The 16,411-nt window shown below is 40.8% G+C and overlaps 2 protein-coding genes across 2 annotated transcripts in view; both read left to right on the top strand.

The window, feature by feature from the left end:
* The first annotated feature begins 423 nt into the window (after positions 1–423).
* RSL24D1 (ribosomal L24 domain containing 1) lies at positions 424–7,188 on the top strand. The gene is made up of 6 exons (XM_086848935.1): positions 424–588; positions 2,400–2,513; positions 4,073–4,145; positions 4,865–4,928; positions 5,394–5,479; positions 6,782–7,188. Exons 1-6 carry the CDS (start codon positions 508–510, stop codon positions 6,853–6,855), a joined length of 492 nt encoding a protein of 163 aa, XP_086705061.1. The 5' UTR covers positions 424–507; the 3' UTR covers positions 6,856–7,188.
* A 2,248-nt stretch (positions 7,189–9,436) lies between these two features.
* LOC111934145 (uncharacterized) overlaps positions 9,437–16,411 on the top strand; it is a 43,511-nt gene continuing 36,536 nt past the window's right edge. The window contains exons 1-2 of the mRNA XM_086849747.1: positions 9,437–9,575; positions 10,232–10,666. Of these exons, the coding sequence (XP_086705873.1) occupies positions 9,437–9,575; positions 10,232–10,666 (574 nt within the window). The remainder of the gene's footprint in view (positions 9,576–10,231; positions 10,667–16,411) is intronic.

Genomic DNA, 16,411 nt, shown 5'->3' with positions numbered 1-16,411 from the left:
CTGGGACAGCATCCTACAGCAAACAATCCTACAAACAATTTGGAAGGCAGAGGGTCTAGGATTTAGATCCTTTCACAATGAACTGGTAACTCCAGGAGAGGGAACAGAAGGAGTAATAGGTACCTATATGGTGTTCAGAACCATTGGTTTTAGGCAGAACTTAAAATTTTGCTTAGATTTTGGATTTTACAAATATGAAAACAGCACAGAAAGTATTACCCAAGTTTTACAGAAATCAGCTGTAGACTTAAAAATCTACGTCTAACTCCCTTTCTTTCCCTTGTTACTCTGTCTATCCTTATGTCAGTACCGATTCGCTAACTTCTCGCCCTCGGAACACAGTTTTTCCTGGATTCCCAGAATCCAGGCCCTCGTTTCCGTGCGGGCCCGCTGAGGGCGGGCGCGGCGGGGCCGGCAGGGGGCGCAGCGGCGCTCCGGGAGCCGGGCCCGCCCCGCGCCGCCGCCTCCGGTCAGCTGGGCCGCGCTTCCGCCCGCGCCGCCGCCGCCATGCGCATCGAGAAGTGCTACTTCTGCTCGGGGCCCATCTACCCGGGACATGGTGTCATGTTCGTGCGCAACGACTGCAAGGTACCGCCCGCCCGGCACCGGCACCGCTCTCCCCACCGTGCCCGCAGCCGCTCCCCGCGCCGGCCCGGCCTGTGCCGGCGGGCCCCAGGGGAGCTCGGTGTCACCGGCCGCGCCTCACGCGGGGCGCTCACAGCCGGAGCCCCTGTCCCGGCCGGGGCCGCTGCTGGCGGTCGGCACCGGGCCCTGCCGGCGTCCGCACGCACCGTGTGGGCGAGCGGGAGCCCGAGATGAGCGCAGTTGGTCAGAGCACGGTGCAGAGACCACCGGGGCTGTGGGTTCGATCCCTGTACGAGCCATTTGCTGGAGAGCTGGAGTCAGTAATCCTCCTTGTCCGTGGGTCCGTTCCAGCTCTAAATTCTGTTCATTCACGTCCTACTGATATTTGAATGTAAGGACCTGGAGCGATGCAGTAATTTGGCATCTGCTGTGGCCGTCGGCAAGAGTGGGGGCTGAACTATTTGTTTTCAGTGTTTAGTAAGAAATAATACACTTCGCAGAGCAATGCAGAATCCTCACCCTTTAATTTTCAGCCTTTGTCTCGAGGTGGCGGCAGGTGGGTGTTCGGCTGTGGGCAGTGCGGGTGGCGGGGCCCGCGGGGGCGCTGGGCGCAGCCGTGGCTGCGGGCTGCGATGTGACTCGGCCCGCCGGGGCTGTCACAGCAGCGCGGGCACCGCACTCCGGGCCCTGCGCCGGCCCGACAGGCTTGCGCACAAAATGTGGTGGATGGGTTCCCAGTGTCTGCCGCGCTCCCTATCGTTGCTGCGGGGCGTCGGAGCCCGCAGCGTGAAGCGAGCCTTGCGCAAATCGCTTCCTTCTCGGGCGCGGACGTCAGAAGTGATCCGGGCCGGGCCGGGCCGGGCCGCGCCGCTCGCATGAGTCACAGCGCCGGCCCCGGGGTGCGTGCGCGCTGCTGCGGGCTGCCGGAGTGCTTTAAATACATCACTTGGGAACGGATAACATGTGAAAAGGCAAAATACAATGGCACGTGTGTTTGAGTTGAGGTGAATAAATGTGGTAGAAGAGTGTTTTAAAAAAAAAAAAAAAAAAAGCTATTCGAAGATGATCGCCTTAATTAAAAGTTTCATATTTTCTGGTAATTTGATTGACTATTAGATGGGGAGGAGAATATGGCTGTAGAAAAATAGGGTTTTCAAAACCTCATGAATAACATGTAATTCTGACCGTTTTTAAGTGAAGAGTCTAGTATTCAGTAAAATATGTAAAAAAAATAGGGAAGAAAAAAAGGCCTATTGAAAAGTTTTTTCATATCCTTTAATAGCTTTTAGTAAATTCAGTCCAGGACTTAAATAATGTGCTTAGGACTTCTGCAGAGTAATCTTTGGGGCTTTAGGCTGCATCCAAGAAAAAAGACATTTTTGTGTGTGTGTTGCATTCAGAATGAAAGGTGTGAGGATTTTTTGTTGTTTTCGGGATGGTACTGTATCTAAAAAGTTCTGGCAGCTGTAGAAAATTGTTTATTCATACTACAGGTTTGGTTTATGGTTATTTTTGCAGATGATAATTCTCAAAACCCAGGTGTATTTTATGTATAATCAGCTTAATTATAAGTACTTGTGCTTAACCCTGGCAGCTGCGAAAATGACTTTATAATGAAAAAACAATATTAGTGTTTGAAATTATTTTTGTTAATAGCTGCATTTTCTGTAAAAAACAGGCATTTGGAAGCTGAATATAATTTCTAATGAGCAGTATTGTTAGAGTAACCTCAATGTTAGATATCACACTTGCAGTGGGGCATGAATAACATGATTTGACTAAGATTCTTCCTCTTTATCACCTTCTTCTTTAAGATATTTAGATTCTGCAAATCAAAATGCCACAGAAACTTCAAAAAGAAGCGAAATCCCAGAAAGATGAGATGGACTAAAGCGTTCCGTAAAGCAGCTGGCAAAGAACTGACAGTGGTAAGGAGCTGAGCTGGTTCACACTTCATATTAGCACACACAAATATCTCTTCCCATGGCACACAGGCTGAGCTAGGTGGCTTAAAGCATTGTCATTTAATGAAATGATGAGCTGGGGAGAAGAGGGATTGTAGAAGAGAATGTGAGAGTTTCTTGAGAGTGAGTTGTTCATTCAGCTTGATTAAAACCTGGATCTTCCCCCTTGGGGATGGAAGCCAGGGTATGAGGTGTCTGTGCTGGTAACACATGGTGGCTCCCAAGTCCAAGGCATTTTTTCCCATCAGTGAATCCTCTGCTCTCTGTACGTGTACAATCGGTAGCTGTATTTCTGCACAAATAATCTGAGGTACAGTTACCTTAGGAAGTCTCTTTATGTAGACCCCTGAAGTATTTACCTGTGAAGTCTCTTTAAAGCTTACAATGTGTAGGAAAAGTCTTTGATAGATAGGAATGTTTGAAAAACAGCATGAGACCTCAAATGCATTTTCAAAACAAAGTTGCTTCAATGGTAAAATATTATACATTCACATTTGGTGGGACAGTCCTTAAATAATTTAAGAATTACTGTGACTTAATTACCTATTTTTTTACAGTAATACTTAGTAAGCATTCTGACACAGCGATTTCCTGCCTTTTGTGGATCCCTCAAAGGAAATAATGTGGTTTTATTTTTCAATGTGACTCTGAAAAGCCATGATTAATTAGCATCTTCAGCAGTTGTTTTTCTTGTTTTTGAGTTGTTTCTGGTTATGTTGAATTACTTTTTTGAAAATAACTGAATTTAAAATTACTTTATGCATGTCTAAATAGATGGCAATATGTTCCAATTTTGAGATACATAATGTATTTTAAGAATAAAGCAAATTTATGAACTTAGTGTTGTGTAACTCAGCTTTACCTCAATATAAAACAACCTTTGGGCAGGGAGAAATATCAGACAAAACTGATATAAAGCTAAATGTGCTTGGCAAAAAAAAAGATAAGGAAACTGTTCCTTCATCTTGAGCTCATGGGGATGGGGGAGCATGGCTGGGGATGGCAGCTGTCCCAAATGCCAGAGTTATCGATTGAAATATTTCACAATTTCAAATTAGACTGTTTCACTGTTCTTAAAATGAAATAGCTGTTGGTTTTTTTTTTTTTTAACCATTTCAAAATTGAAAACTGTTGTGTAGAACTTATTTGTCCCGCAATGAATGCTTTCAAATCTACAGGTTTTAAATTTCGCCTTCCACCTGTCTAATCTGCTCTGTATTTCCTATTCCACATGGGTTTTCTCTTTTCCTTTTGTCTTGCTAAATAGAAAATAGCTGAGGGAGATGTTGTGGTAAATAGTTTTCTTCAGACAAATCACTGTGGCTCCTGACACTTTGAGGCCAAACACTCGACTCGATTTCTTTCTCATATTTATCTCTAATGATTGTTCAAGTCTAGGAACTTCTGAAAGGAGGGAAAAAATCCTATGAAATATTCAGTTATATGAGTGACTGCTGCAGTAAGAACGTATTGATCTAAATAAGCTTCTGCAAATAGTCTGTATTTACCTTTTCTTGATACAGGATAATTCATTCGAATTTGAAAAACGTCGGAACGAACCTGTGAAGTACCAGAGAGAGTTGTGGAATAAGACTGGTGAGTCATTATAGGGAAAAACTAAAAGATTAATTTTTTAATTATCATGGATGTATTTTCAAAAGACTTCTTAGAATATTGACAGCTTGTAGTGATTGTGTTTGAAATTACTGAAATCATGACCAAATTCTTAGCGTGTGGAGGAGGTTTGAGTTGTAAACAGGTGTGGAGTTTCACTTGATGTTTTTTTTTCAGAAACTGGTTTGAAAATGGGGACCAGAAATCCTTTATTTTGAATTGTCATCTTCAAAACCCTTTAGTGGTGTTCCAGCTTTTTAAGAGGCTCCTGGTGTAAGCTTTTTACACTGATGCAGTTGTTTCTGTGTTTGTGTTCATTCCACATCAGTTTGTTTCATAGAATCAATTGCCATAAAATAGAGCTGCTTATATTCATGGGAATGAATGCCACAGAAGAGAAGGTGGTAACTTGCATCTTTTTTCAGGTAGAGTCTTTTGCAGTGATGGTTAACTATGGAAATCATGTGTAGGTGCAAAAGTGGAAGCATAAATAAGTTGTAAAACACAAGTAATAATTTCTATACAGAACATTCCTTTATTCTGCTCTTTGGAGAAGGAATAGTTTCCTCTATATAGTGTAAGAGTTGCCTCTGGTATTTAGGTATTATAGGAGTACTGGTAACAGCTGCTTTACAAAAATAGCTTGGATTTTCTGCTGCAGGGAATTAAGCACATTTAAAACAACTTCTGCTTTATTTCAGTGGATGCAATGAAGAGAGTGGAGGAAATAAAGCAAAAACGCCAAGCCAGATTTATTATGAACAGGTGAGAAGTGTTTGTGTGATGGGAACCCCTTACATGTGTGTGTGACACAGCCTTTCCAGAAATGGGATGATCAGGTTTCAAAGAATAATTTCCTTTGTATATACACAGTCATCCGAGGGATGGGGTAAAATGCACCCCTGGGTGGGCTCTGTCCTGTGTCATTGGCTGTCCAAGGAAATGTAGCTTTTGGACACTCAAGGATAGTAGTTGTAATGTAGTACTTGTTTGTATAAAGAGTCTTAAATTTCAACAAAATTCTGAAAGGCGTTGATACAGTGCTGCATTTTTTGTGGTTTTGTATCCAATACTTTCTTGAATTGGTTTTCAAATTTTTTTACTTTTATTTCCTCATAATCATAGTTATTTACAGCCCATACATACCGTTAGCGAGATATATCATGCACTAAAATAAAAGCACACATCTCCTCTTTGAAGGTAATTAAATCTAATTTTCCCCTTTCTCAGATTAAAGAAGAGCAAAGAGTTGCAGAAGGCAGAAGACATCAAAGAAGTCAAACAGAATATCCACCTTCTTCGTGCTCCCCATGCAGGTAAGAACTTGATTTACTGGTTTGCTGACACAGTTTTAGGATGAATGACTCATTCTACAGATCAATAATCCTGTACATTTTTCTTAAAATTAATTTGTCTGTTGAATATGGAGAACAGTTCTTGCCACTAAATGTAAGCAGTGTCTTTGTTCTGAATCAAATACACATTTTTTATATCTAGCCTTGCATTCATTCTTTCTCTTCTTTATTTTGAGTGTTTTAAATTGCACACAATACCTGGTGCTCCATGAGCTACGTGTTTATTATTCAATACATTTATCTAAGTCTTCCTTTTGAACTGGTTAGTTGAACTTAACAGACTCTACCACTGAATGATATAAAATGCAGTAGTTCAACTTTGCTGCTTGAATTTGTCAGTCAGTAGTGTAGAACTTACATGAAAATACTGTTTCTTCACTAAAGTCACATTTTAAATAAATTATTTACTTTTAAAAATACATTTAATGAAGTAGAGTAATAAAGACAAGTTAAAAACATTTCCATTTGCCCTTGTTTTATAAAAATTACCAGTGATTTTGTTTCTTCATTATTAAATATTAGAAGTCTGTTCTATGTTTTATTTTAGATTTTTGTCAGGATATATTTAAACTTTGGTTTAATCTGTCATCCGCTCCCCACATTTTTTTTTTTTTTTTTTTTGAGGGAAGTAAAAAGATTGGAATTCAAAAGAATAAACTCAAGTGTTTTTTTCTGTGTTTGGCTTTGCTTGTACTAAATGCATGATGCACAGCACTGTGTGGTACATCTGTCGGTCAAGCACCAGCCGCCTTCTTGGTGTTCTGTAATTTTGACTGGCAGAGAAGAGAATCAAATCCAAATCTTGGATTTCTCTTTTTTTTAGTTTTTCTTTTTGGTTGTCTTATCGAGAGTTAACATTCTTGCTGTCCAACACAGCATTCAGGAGGGCTTAAATCTTCATTTAAAAACTAATGTGACAAGGCCATTGATCTGTAATAAGTAATGAATTTTTGTAGTCCCTTGCAAGGTTCTGCCAGGTATTGGCAGCTGTATCAGTTTGTCATAGCAGATGAAAACACAGGTTTGACTGCATTTTAGGTTTTGCATAAAAACAGCATCAGCTTTTCTGCTAAAACAGAACAGTTTTAGGAGGTGATGGAGGTTAGCCGTAAATATCTTTGAGCTTGATGGATTTGCTCGTAAACGACTCATCAAGCAAAATATTTAGGCTGTTTCATCTGGAATAGACACATATATTGCTCAGAGGAAAGCAATTATTTGGGTTTAGAGAAACATGTTCAATTTGATTTGTTTTTATTGAAGGTACTCCAAAACAGCTGGAGGACAAAATGGTGCAGAAGCTACAAGAGGATGTGCCTATGGAGGAAGACTCTTAAAGTGTTTTTATTTACTATTTATGTCTCTTCAGCAGTTAACAGTTCCTTACTGCCTCACCTGACATCATTCAGAAATGCGCTTACAGTTGAAGAAAAGTACATTTTAATGAATAGTGGTCATTTACAATTGGAATTATTTTTTTAATGAAAAGTAATAGGATGGATACTAGTTTGGGCAGTACTTAAAAATCTGCAACTTAAGAAAACCTTGTCAGCAGGATGGAGAAAGAGGCATTATTGAGATACCATGAGCTCCTTGGAAAGTTACACTTTTTCTGGATAATTTTTCCATGTTTTTGCAGATAATTAAGTAATAAAATATGCTGGCCCTGAGCTTTGCTTACTTTGTCTGTTGTTCTTTCATAGTGGTAAAAGCAGATAAAAATCTATTTTAATGGTTACAATGGGGCAGGTTGTATTAATTTTCATTAGTCCAGTGTGGTCCAAACTTATTTTCATTCTTGTCCTGGGGAAAATTTTTCAATTTGAAGAATATAGTGTTTGTTTTATCTCTTCTTTAAGTCACCCACCCCAGGATTCCATTGCAGTTGACACCTGGCAACAAAGCTATCATTGATGCAGGACTTAGGTTTGGAAAACAGTAATGGTAATATCACCTAGTCTGGAGTTGGCCCTGCCATCATCCTCACCCACCAAAATTCAAATCTGATGTCTGATCAGGCAGATGGAGATGCTCAATAAATCACACTTGAGACTTTTTACCTGACTCCAAGGATTATTTTGATGGAAAAGTTGCTGCTAAATCACAAGTATTTTGCATATTGTGGTGGTACTTACTCAGTCTGTCAGCACTGAGATAAAGTGCTGGCAGTTTAAAACTATTTATCTGCAACAGTGTGATCAAAGAAAGCTTTCAAAGGCATTTGTAGTATTTGCTGTCATGTCATGCTAGTTATCCTCAAAAATAATAACTTGTCGTTCTCTTCCAAACTTGGATATGTACTATAGCAATCACTGGAAAACCTCATACCTGCCACCCACATGTGTATTGTGTAGTTCGGAGAAGAGTCCTATTTAAACTTACATAAGGGTCACTGGGGAGTGTGGGACATAGACATTGTACTCAGTTTTTAATCTCTTGATTTATGAGTTATGTTCAGATATTTAGAAAATGACATATTTTAGTGAGAAATCTAGTAATAAATATAGAATTCCTTATTTTAATGAAATTAAAATTTTGCCATCACTTAAAATTTGCTGATGAGGTGATGGCTGATAACATTTAGGTGTCCAATATTAGTATTTTTCCTGCAAACTGTAATATAAATACCATCTGAAAGGCATATGAGCATATGGGAAGTTGGCCAGAAAATGTGTCAATGGGGTGAAATCACACCATTTGTGTACATACTGTACAAGATGGTACAGTATAAATACAGTGTGTTTATATGTGCTATATGTACACCAAGATGCTTGGGCTTGTGGAGGGAGGTACAGCATGTTAATTTGTACAGCCTCACATAAATGTACTAATTAACATTTCAGCTCAAGAAATGTGATGTTTTTTGAATGGCCTTTTCTACTGTAGTATTTGATGTGCTAAATCTTTGAGGTGGGATACTTCATCTAAAAATCATATTACATACAATCTTTTTTCTTTACTAAATTTTAAAGACAGGATGTTCTGCAAGTGCATTAATTTTCTCCATAAACAGGGAAGTAAATCTGTACAAAGCAGGTGAACCCGATGGAATGTTAATTAGTTATTTATTAGTATTTATGTAAAATATTTTACTTTATATGAGTTTAACTAATTTATATTACATAATATCTGTAGTTATTCTGTTCACCTGTCTTTAAATGATTTTCAATAGTTAGCTGGTCTGTGTGCTGCATCTGTAGGTTTTTAGCCCTTTCCTATGAAGGTTGGTACATGAAGTGGTCATTGTGCAGCCACTAAGGGCCATGTGAGTAGTACACTACAACCATAAATCCTGAACCCTGCCAGCTGTATGAGTTGCTCAGCCTGTGCCTCAGTACTGGTTCAATTGCAAGCAAGGGCTGTGGAGGTTAATCCTGAGTTATCCCTCTGCCAGATGTGCCATTTCTCTGGAAAGCAAAGACTTGCAGCCAGCTGTGTGTACCAGCTGTGTATAGTATGTAGGAGGTAGTTGAGCTTAACAAAATTTGTCATGAGTAACATGCTTGCAGCTCCTGGTCAGAAGGCGCCATCGTGATTTGATTTTATTTTTTTTTCTTAAATTTAATTGCTGTGGTGTCCCGTTCTCTAGTCTGTCAACTGGAGCACAAGGTTCTGGAGGGGGGAAGAGCTGCAGCTGAGCAAAGTGGGGCTGGTGATCATTCTGCACATCTCTGCATAACCCACTGCATGCAGAGACCTTCATGGAGAGATGCTGAGCTGCAGAGGAGTAGTGGCTTTCTTTTAGGAGGCTGGCTGTCCAACCACATTTCTAGTAGAAACTGTTATTGAAAGCATCTTGGTGAATATTTGCTTGCTTAAGAAGAAAATTTCTTTATACTTTGCATTTTATTTACAAGACTTAGAGAGAAAATGTCCAACTGAGCAGTATCCTGGTGGTCATGATAAATACCGCCAAGCATGAGGAAGGAAACACATTCCTCTTTGCGCTTGAACAGCTGTAGATCAGACAGTGGCTTGCCAAAGGAGTTTGGGGACAGGCAAACAGGGAGCCCTCATCTGCCAGCTGTGTGTGTGGCTGAGCTGTGCCCAGTCCCTGGTGAGGCAGGACCTGCCATTGCTCCCCAAGAGCAAGCTGGGGAAGAGGGCATTTTGTGAGCAGCACATTGTTATTCAGAAGAGATCCTGGTTTAGTGTCATACATCCCAATTGCCGGTCCTGTCTGTGCCGAGATCTAGTAGGAGCAGAGCACAAGGTGCCTATGAGAACAGACTTACAAGACAAATGATGATGATGGTGATATGAATGAATATTTAATCAGAAGAATTATTTATGAAAACTGGTAGTGCTAAATTCCATTATAGTCTGTGTTCTTGGCATTTACCAGATCTAACAAACTATTCCCATTTTGTGTTTGTACTTTATGCTGTCAGGAGCCTTCCTACAAAACAAACTGAGAGGCTGGATCAGAACAAATGTGATAGTCAAATCCAATTTTTAACAAATGCTTTTTTAGTTTCAGTTGCTGTCATTTTTCTTACAAAACAAAACCAGATGCATAGTTGTTTTCTTTTTTCAGACTACAAAAGTTGGAAATGTGGATTTTAATAGTGATTTAGTAAGCGTCTTTTTACTCGTATTTCCTCTTTTGTATTTTTAATTAATCTCTTAGTGATTTTGAGTTAAATGCTGGTTTTTATCTGAGGAGGAGGTCAGCCTCATGCTAACATATTTTGGCAGCTCCCTGACTTCCAGCCTCAGCTCCTTGTGCCCAGGGCCCTAAGCAGGGTTCCAGCCCTTTGCTAGTCCCTTTATGGTGTCACTGTCACTGTCCACTGTCACTGTCCACTGTCACTGTCCACTGTCACTGCACACTGTCACTGTCCACTTTTCGAGCCCTGGCTGTGCAGGGACGTGTGGGGGAGCCGTCACTGCTGTGCGGCCCGCGGCCTGCTCTGAGCCGCACCGTCCGTAGAACCCGTGGGTTCTGTGGGATGCCGAGCTCGGGAGGGAGGGAGCGGTGCCATTTCCGTGCTCGGAGCCGGGATTCAGACGTGGCTGCCCTCAGGAGGAGCGGGCAGGCCGCGCTCGGAGCCGAAAGCCCTCAGGCCGCCCCAAAACAGCCCTGCGGGCACTCCCTGAGGGCCTGGCCTCGTCCCTGGCTTCATCCTGAGCGAGGCCTCCAGATAAGTTTATTTTGTCTTTGGTCAGGGGTTGGGTTTGCAATCCATGCTTCTTACTTTGGTTGTCTGTGGAGGTTTTCTGCTCAAAATTTGATCCTGAGGGAATGACCGAAAGGATGGCAGGGTTTTGGTTTTACTTGTTTGTTTGGCTTTTCAGAAAATATGCAAATTCCATCTTTCAGGCTTCACTTTCAGTCTTTACAAGTGCTAGTACAGTATGGAAAAAGTGTAAAATACAGCTTTCTGTGGAACCAAATTGTGCAGAGCTGGTGCAGACTTTCTTCATAGGAAATTTGGCCTTCCCATAGTTCTGAGATTTTCTAGTCAGAGATTTTCCTGAGATATTCTTGCTTCAGAGTAACAGCGCGGTGGAGCCCTGCACACGTATGAGATCTGTCTGTGTGTGACACAAATGTAAATCTGTCCTTATGCTGACGTGGTCATAGGTGTTCTTAAAAACGAGATTCACTTAATAAATTATAAAAATAATTTAATATAAACAAAAGACAATTAGGAGACAAAACAAATAAAGCAAAGGGTTAAAACGGCCGGGTGCCCTGGTGGGTTACCAGGAACACACCTGGTATCTCAGGAGTGTCCTTTTTATCCCCTCTTTGCTGTGAGAGGTTAATGCATATTCAAGCATGTCCCCTCCCTGGTTCCACCTTCTTGGATCATGTTATTTTCTGCTGGTCAGCATTATTTTGGAGTTTGGTTTCCTTTCTGCTGCAGATGGTCACTTGTTGATAAGGGTCCAGGCCCCTTATACTTCCTCAGAGAGCAGATGGGCTTCATCTCTTTCCCCCTTACCAACGTCCTGGTACCGGCTTTTTGGTAACAGTTTGCTCTCCATTTCCTGCTGCTGATAATAGCCTGTTTTCCACAGCTTGATCCTCCCATTGTCTTGCCTGTTGGAGTTATCTTGCCTTCTCCAGATGAGACATATCCTTACCATTCAGAATTCCTATCTAAGCCTGTAACTTGCTAAGAGAAAAGAATATAGTAAAAGCATATAATATATTTATCAGAATAATTGTGAAAAGCCAATATTTACAACATTAATTCACAACAAGCCCTCCTTTTATTTTTTTTATAAATCATTTGTCTTGAGCAATAATTCTTGTTTTCTAGCTTCTAGCACTCATTCATTTTTCTCACAAATCAGTTTAGCTTTTTCCAATAGATCTTTCACATTATTTTGTTTTCCTAATACCATGATTTTTTTGTGCCATTCTAGATGTAGCCAATTTTGAGTCTGTAGGCATTACTACTATTTGCATGCCTTGCACTACTTTGGTGATTAGCCAAATTAAACAGGGGATTAAACAAGGAAGAAATATTAAACCAGCTGTAGCACTGCTACAAGGAGAAGAAACTTAGCTTCTTCTACTACTCTATCCCCAATATATTATCCCACCAGTTAGTGGTCATTACTGGTTTTCATTTTTGGACTGGCACATGGGCCATTTTTCTGATTTCTTTGGCGATATCTAGAACGGCATTTTTATTGTCATTGAAAACAACAATCTTATGTATTAATTTTCTCACAGAACACCCCTTCTTTTAGCCAATAAATAGTCTAAAGCCAGCTTATTTTGATATATTGCCACTGTGGCTTCCATCACTGACTGGCTATTAATTCTATAGCTCCAGCTGTTTCACTGGTTATGATTTCTACAACAACATGGAGTTTCATAATGCAAAAATTGGGGTTCGATATCTCCAACTTCCATCTTGTGCCCAAGAATGTTTCTAATATGCGTTCAGGGGCTATTTCTCATCTCCCCATTTTTGAGGTACTCAAACTATTCCTTTTATTTCTTTTTACGACCTCAAAAACCAACACCCCCAACTGATTTCTGTCTCGTCCTGACAAAAAGAAAAATCCTAGCTGAATCATTCTCAGAGTACAATTCCCCTTCCATTGCGAAGGGAGTTTTGGGTATGCCCTTTTCTCACATATCCCAAAATAAGACATCTGGTGCTTTCTAATAGTCATTTTTCTGTTGATTTATATTTCCCCAAAATTTGGCTATTTCCAGAGTAAGGATTTTTCCCTGTACTATTACACTGGAAGAATCTGGTTCTATTACTATGTACACAATTTTTTCTTTTACTTTCCTTGGGGTCTAATACAGAGTTGGTTTCTCTGGAACTTGCTATGTACAAGTTTTATTACCAGCTTTATACTTTTTACCAGGAGTATTTCTCACTTCATGAAGAAGTTTTCTCCATTTAATTGCTGTTTGAGCTTTGCTTACATGTCCTGACGTGAGGTTAATACAGGTCTAGGTTACTGTGTTGGCTTTATCTTTTCACTTACCATTTGCTCTCTTACCAAATCTTGGTTATTTCTCCTGGCAACAACTGTGAAGAAAATCCATCTTTTTCTCCTTTTTGGGCAGTTGTTTTCTAATCTGTTACTACTTGTTCTTAGATTTTCTGTAGTCTAATATTTTCCCTTTATGCATACAGGTACTTAATTTGGATGGGTTATAGCAGTGATTATTGATACTGGTGTGGGTAATAAGAAAGAAACCCCGGTGTCATTCCATGTAAAGCTTTTGATAGCATTTGTAACATTTGCTGGTGTCCCAGAAGGGAGAAGGATAAGTGACAGAAGAAGGAATAATAGGGGTCCAGTATGGCTTACACCCCCACCCATCCTGCCTATGAGGTTGCAGCTCACAGCAGGTGTTTTATATTCTTCTCGGTGGCGAGTTGTAGTGGTCAATCTGGTCTTGCCCCCTATTTCCTTGTCACTTCCTCTTTTGTAATTTCCAAGCAAATTTCTTTTGACACCTTTTAACAACAGTTTCCCACCGTTCCTCAGGTACTTCCCACTCAACACGCACTAGTAATTTCCCATCTGTAAAAAAAAGTTATCATTTAAGTTATTCTTAATAGATTTGACACCTCACACTTCCTGCAATGAGAGGCTTAACTTTGGACTACAATACCTATTACTCTCTAATTTAAACACTTATATTTAATCCAGATAGCATGTCCCGTATTGGGATGATTTAGACAATATATATGATGTGGCACTGATGGAAGTTGTGGTTCTCCCCCCTCCTTTATACAAATCACAGGCAAAAGTAAAAATATACGAGGATTTCCCAACCAAAACAGCCCCAGTCCTCCTGTTTGGAGTGGGAGTTTTCCTCCCCAAGGTGGATATCAAAGTGTCCCAGAACTTATCCAGGCAGGACTTGAAACTACTGATACAGGCTTGGTCTTACTTCTCAGTTAGGTGTGATTCTTAGCTCATTCCTTGGATCAGTTCATTACCGCCGGTCTCTGCTCAAGAGTACATTTGGTATCACTCAGTTTGGGTATTACAGTCCAGTCCTCAGCTCTTTTGATCTTATTGGTGTGAATCCAACTTCACTCTTTGGTCCAGATTGCAGCTTCTCTGCCTTAATTATCAGTAGTACCTGAAAACAATTTCTTAATAACACAGGGAGAATGAAAACGTCACATTAAAATTTTCCATCAGCGAAATTTAACAGTTAACATAGGAGCCAATCTCTTTCTGTGCGTTCAGATTAGTTAAACAAGAAAGGCTAGGTTAGTTTTGACTTCAAATAAATTACATTCATTACCCTTTTTACCTTTTGGTTACTATTTACTTGTTTAGCTTCACAAACTTCTTTTATCGGTTTCTTAGAACAAACCCCTTCCTTTTAACAACAAGAGTAAAAGAAAGAGAAGAAAAAAATAAGAGAGAAAAAAAAAGATCCTATTTCAAGAAATTTAAACTCCTTGATGAGGTTTTCAGAACCTAACGAGCAAGACTACTTTTGCTTTGGTCTCATCATCCACCGGTCTGTTTCTCAGCCTTTGTTCCGTTCCTTTCCCATTGACAGCAGTTTTTCAGGCTATCTCTCTCCCCCACCCCTGCTGCCGCAGCTCTGGGCCGAGCAGGCTGTTTCAGCCGCTCGCTCTGCAGGAGCCCACTTGTGTCCTTGCCAGTCACTTGCGTGCTGACCCTGGGGCAAAGCCCGTGTCCCCTCTTTCCCTGCTGTGCCGTCCCTTCACACACAGGACTGGCATTTTCAAACACACTCAGCTCCCGCCACTGCCGAGGGGCAGAGCCCGTAGTCCACAGTGCTCTGGTCTGGGGCTCCTCTGCTGGGCCAGCTCACTCCTCAGCAGCAAACCTCACCCAGCACCACTGCCAGGCCAGCGAGCACTCCCAGCACCCCGCACCCCTGGAGACCCCAGCACAGACAGGGCGGGTCCCGCTCCAGCAGCGCCACTCACGAACCGCACTCTGCACCTTTCACATCGGGTGGGAGAGGACCGGGAGCCGCCACACCGAGCCCTGCTGTTCGCCACTCACAGGGACCGGGTCCTGCTACAGCCGCTTTACATAAAAGCAATAAAACAACACCTAAACCTAGCAACTCTTAACCCAGCGCTCCAGATGCTCCTAACATCCCCTATTTCGGGCACAATTCTCATCTCTAATTGCGCTTGAAAGTTTTTCTCCCCACAAGCCAGTGCTCACTCTTCGGAGCCAACAAGACACTTCTCGCTTTCTTTCTAAAAATCTTTACAACTTTTATGAAAAGAGAGGCAAACCTCTCTCTTTCTCTTTGCCACTATTATCTCGCCACTCTTTACACCACATCCCTCCAGAATCTCCACTACACAAATTACTTTGCTTCAGAATCAACAACAAATTCCAACACCTCCTTTTGGGGACCCTCCCCAAAGCCATCAAAGGCACTAGACACAGAGACCAGTCAGCTAGCTAGCTACTTTTACCAACTAAAACAAACTTGCATTTTCTATTTCTACTGCCTTGAACAGATCTTCAGTCAAGCTAGAAATGAAGACACAGACATCATTCTTCTCTAAGTTTTCTTCTACAGGTACAAAGCAGTCTATCCTCACACAGCTGCTTAATGTGAATAATCTCTAGTGTAACTTTTCTCATGACAAGATATGATCAGGTCTTTTATTCTTACAGGCATTTAGATACATTGACAAGTTTCTGACAATACCTTTATGTTTCAACAGTACTTGCAGCTTATATACTATGAACAATCTATAGCAAGAACCAGTCTTACAGTTGTTTTTGAACTCTTCTTTCACAAAATAAGACTCATCTCCAAAATAACACATGTACTTATTAAAATAGACCAAGTTTAGAGTCTCCACAATCCTCTTCTTAATTCGAAACACCAACAATCTTAATTTTAATCTTTTAACTGGGTCCACTTCTGCTTTTGTAATAAGCACAGCTGCAAAACAACACAAGCACTCCTAGAGACGTGTGCACTTGGCAAATTCAAAAGAACAAGAAATCATGGCAGTTCTGAGCCTGATCTTCAGCTAAACACACCATCACAATAACTCTTTTTAGAAATCATCAGAGAGATGATCAGCATTTCATATTGTGAAAAGAGACAAAATAATTTTCAGCAGCAGTAAAAAGATTTACAACAATCCACAGGATTTTGCTTTTAGGCTGACACCAGGTTCTGCTGTTAAGAATCATGGGCTGTGCCCATCAGCACGGGACACAAAAAACATTAGGGTTAACAGCTCTAACACTTATTGACAACCTGATAAGTTTTCACCTCAAGAAGTGACTACTATGCAAATTACTGTAACTTGCCTTTAAAATTATAATCAACCACAAAATTCTATGATATTCACTAAAGTAAAGAAATTGGAAGGCATACTAAGAAACAGAGCTCACTTCTTTTCCATTTTCTCCCAGGATGCATACTCTTCCTGA

Source organism: Cyanistes caeruleus, chromosome 13 (assembly GCF_971803275.1).
Source record: "Cyanistes caeruleus chromosome 13, bCyaCae1.hap1.1, whole genome shotgun sequence".
In the NCBI taxonomy this organism is placed as follows: domain Eukaryota; kingdom Metazoa; phylum Chordata; class Aves; order Passeriformes; family Paridae; genus Cyanistes; species Cyanistes caeruleus.
Note: the sequence above shows the minus strand (reverse complement) of the source record. Positions and strands in the feature narration are given on the sequence as shown.

What these genes read in the sequence shown, in the direction of transcription:
- RSL24D1 (XM_086848935.1), top strand. Translation starts at nt 508, where the DNA reads ATGCGCATCGAGAAGTGCTACTTCTGCTCGGGGCCCATCTACCCGGGA. An exon ending in AGAGTTGTGGAATAAGACTG is followed by an intron (nt 4,146 to 4,864) that starts GTGAGTCATTAT and finishes GCTTTATTTCAG; the next exon opens with TGGATGCAATGAAGAGAGTG. An exon ending in GCCAGATTTATTATGAACAG is followed by an intron (nt 4,929 to 5,393) that starts GTGAGAAGTGTT and finishes CCCCTTTCTCAG; the next exon opens with ATTAAAGAAGAGCAAAGAGT.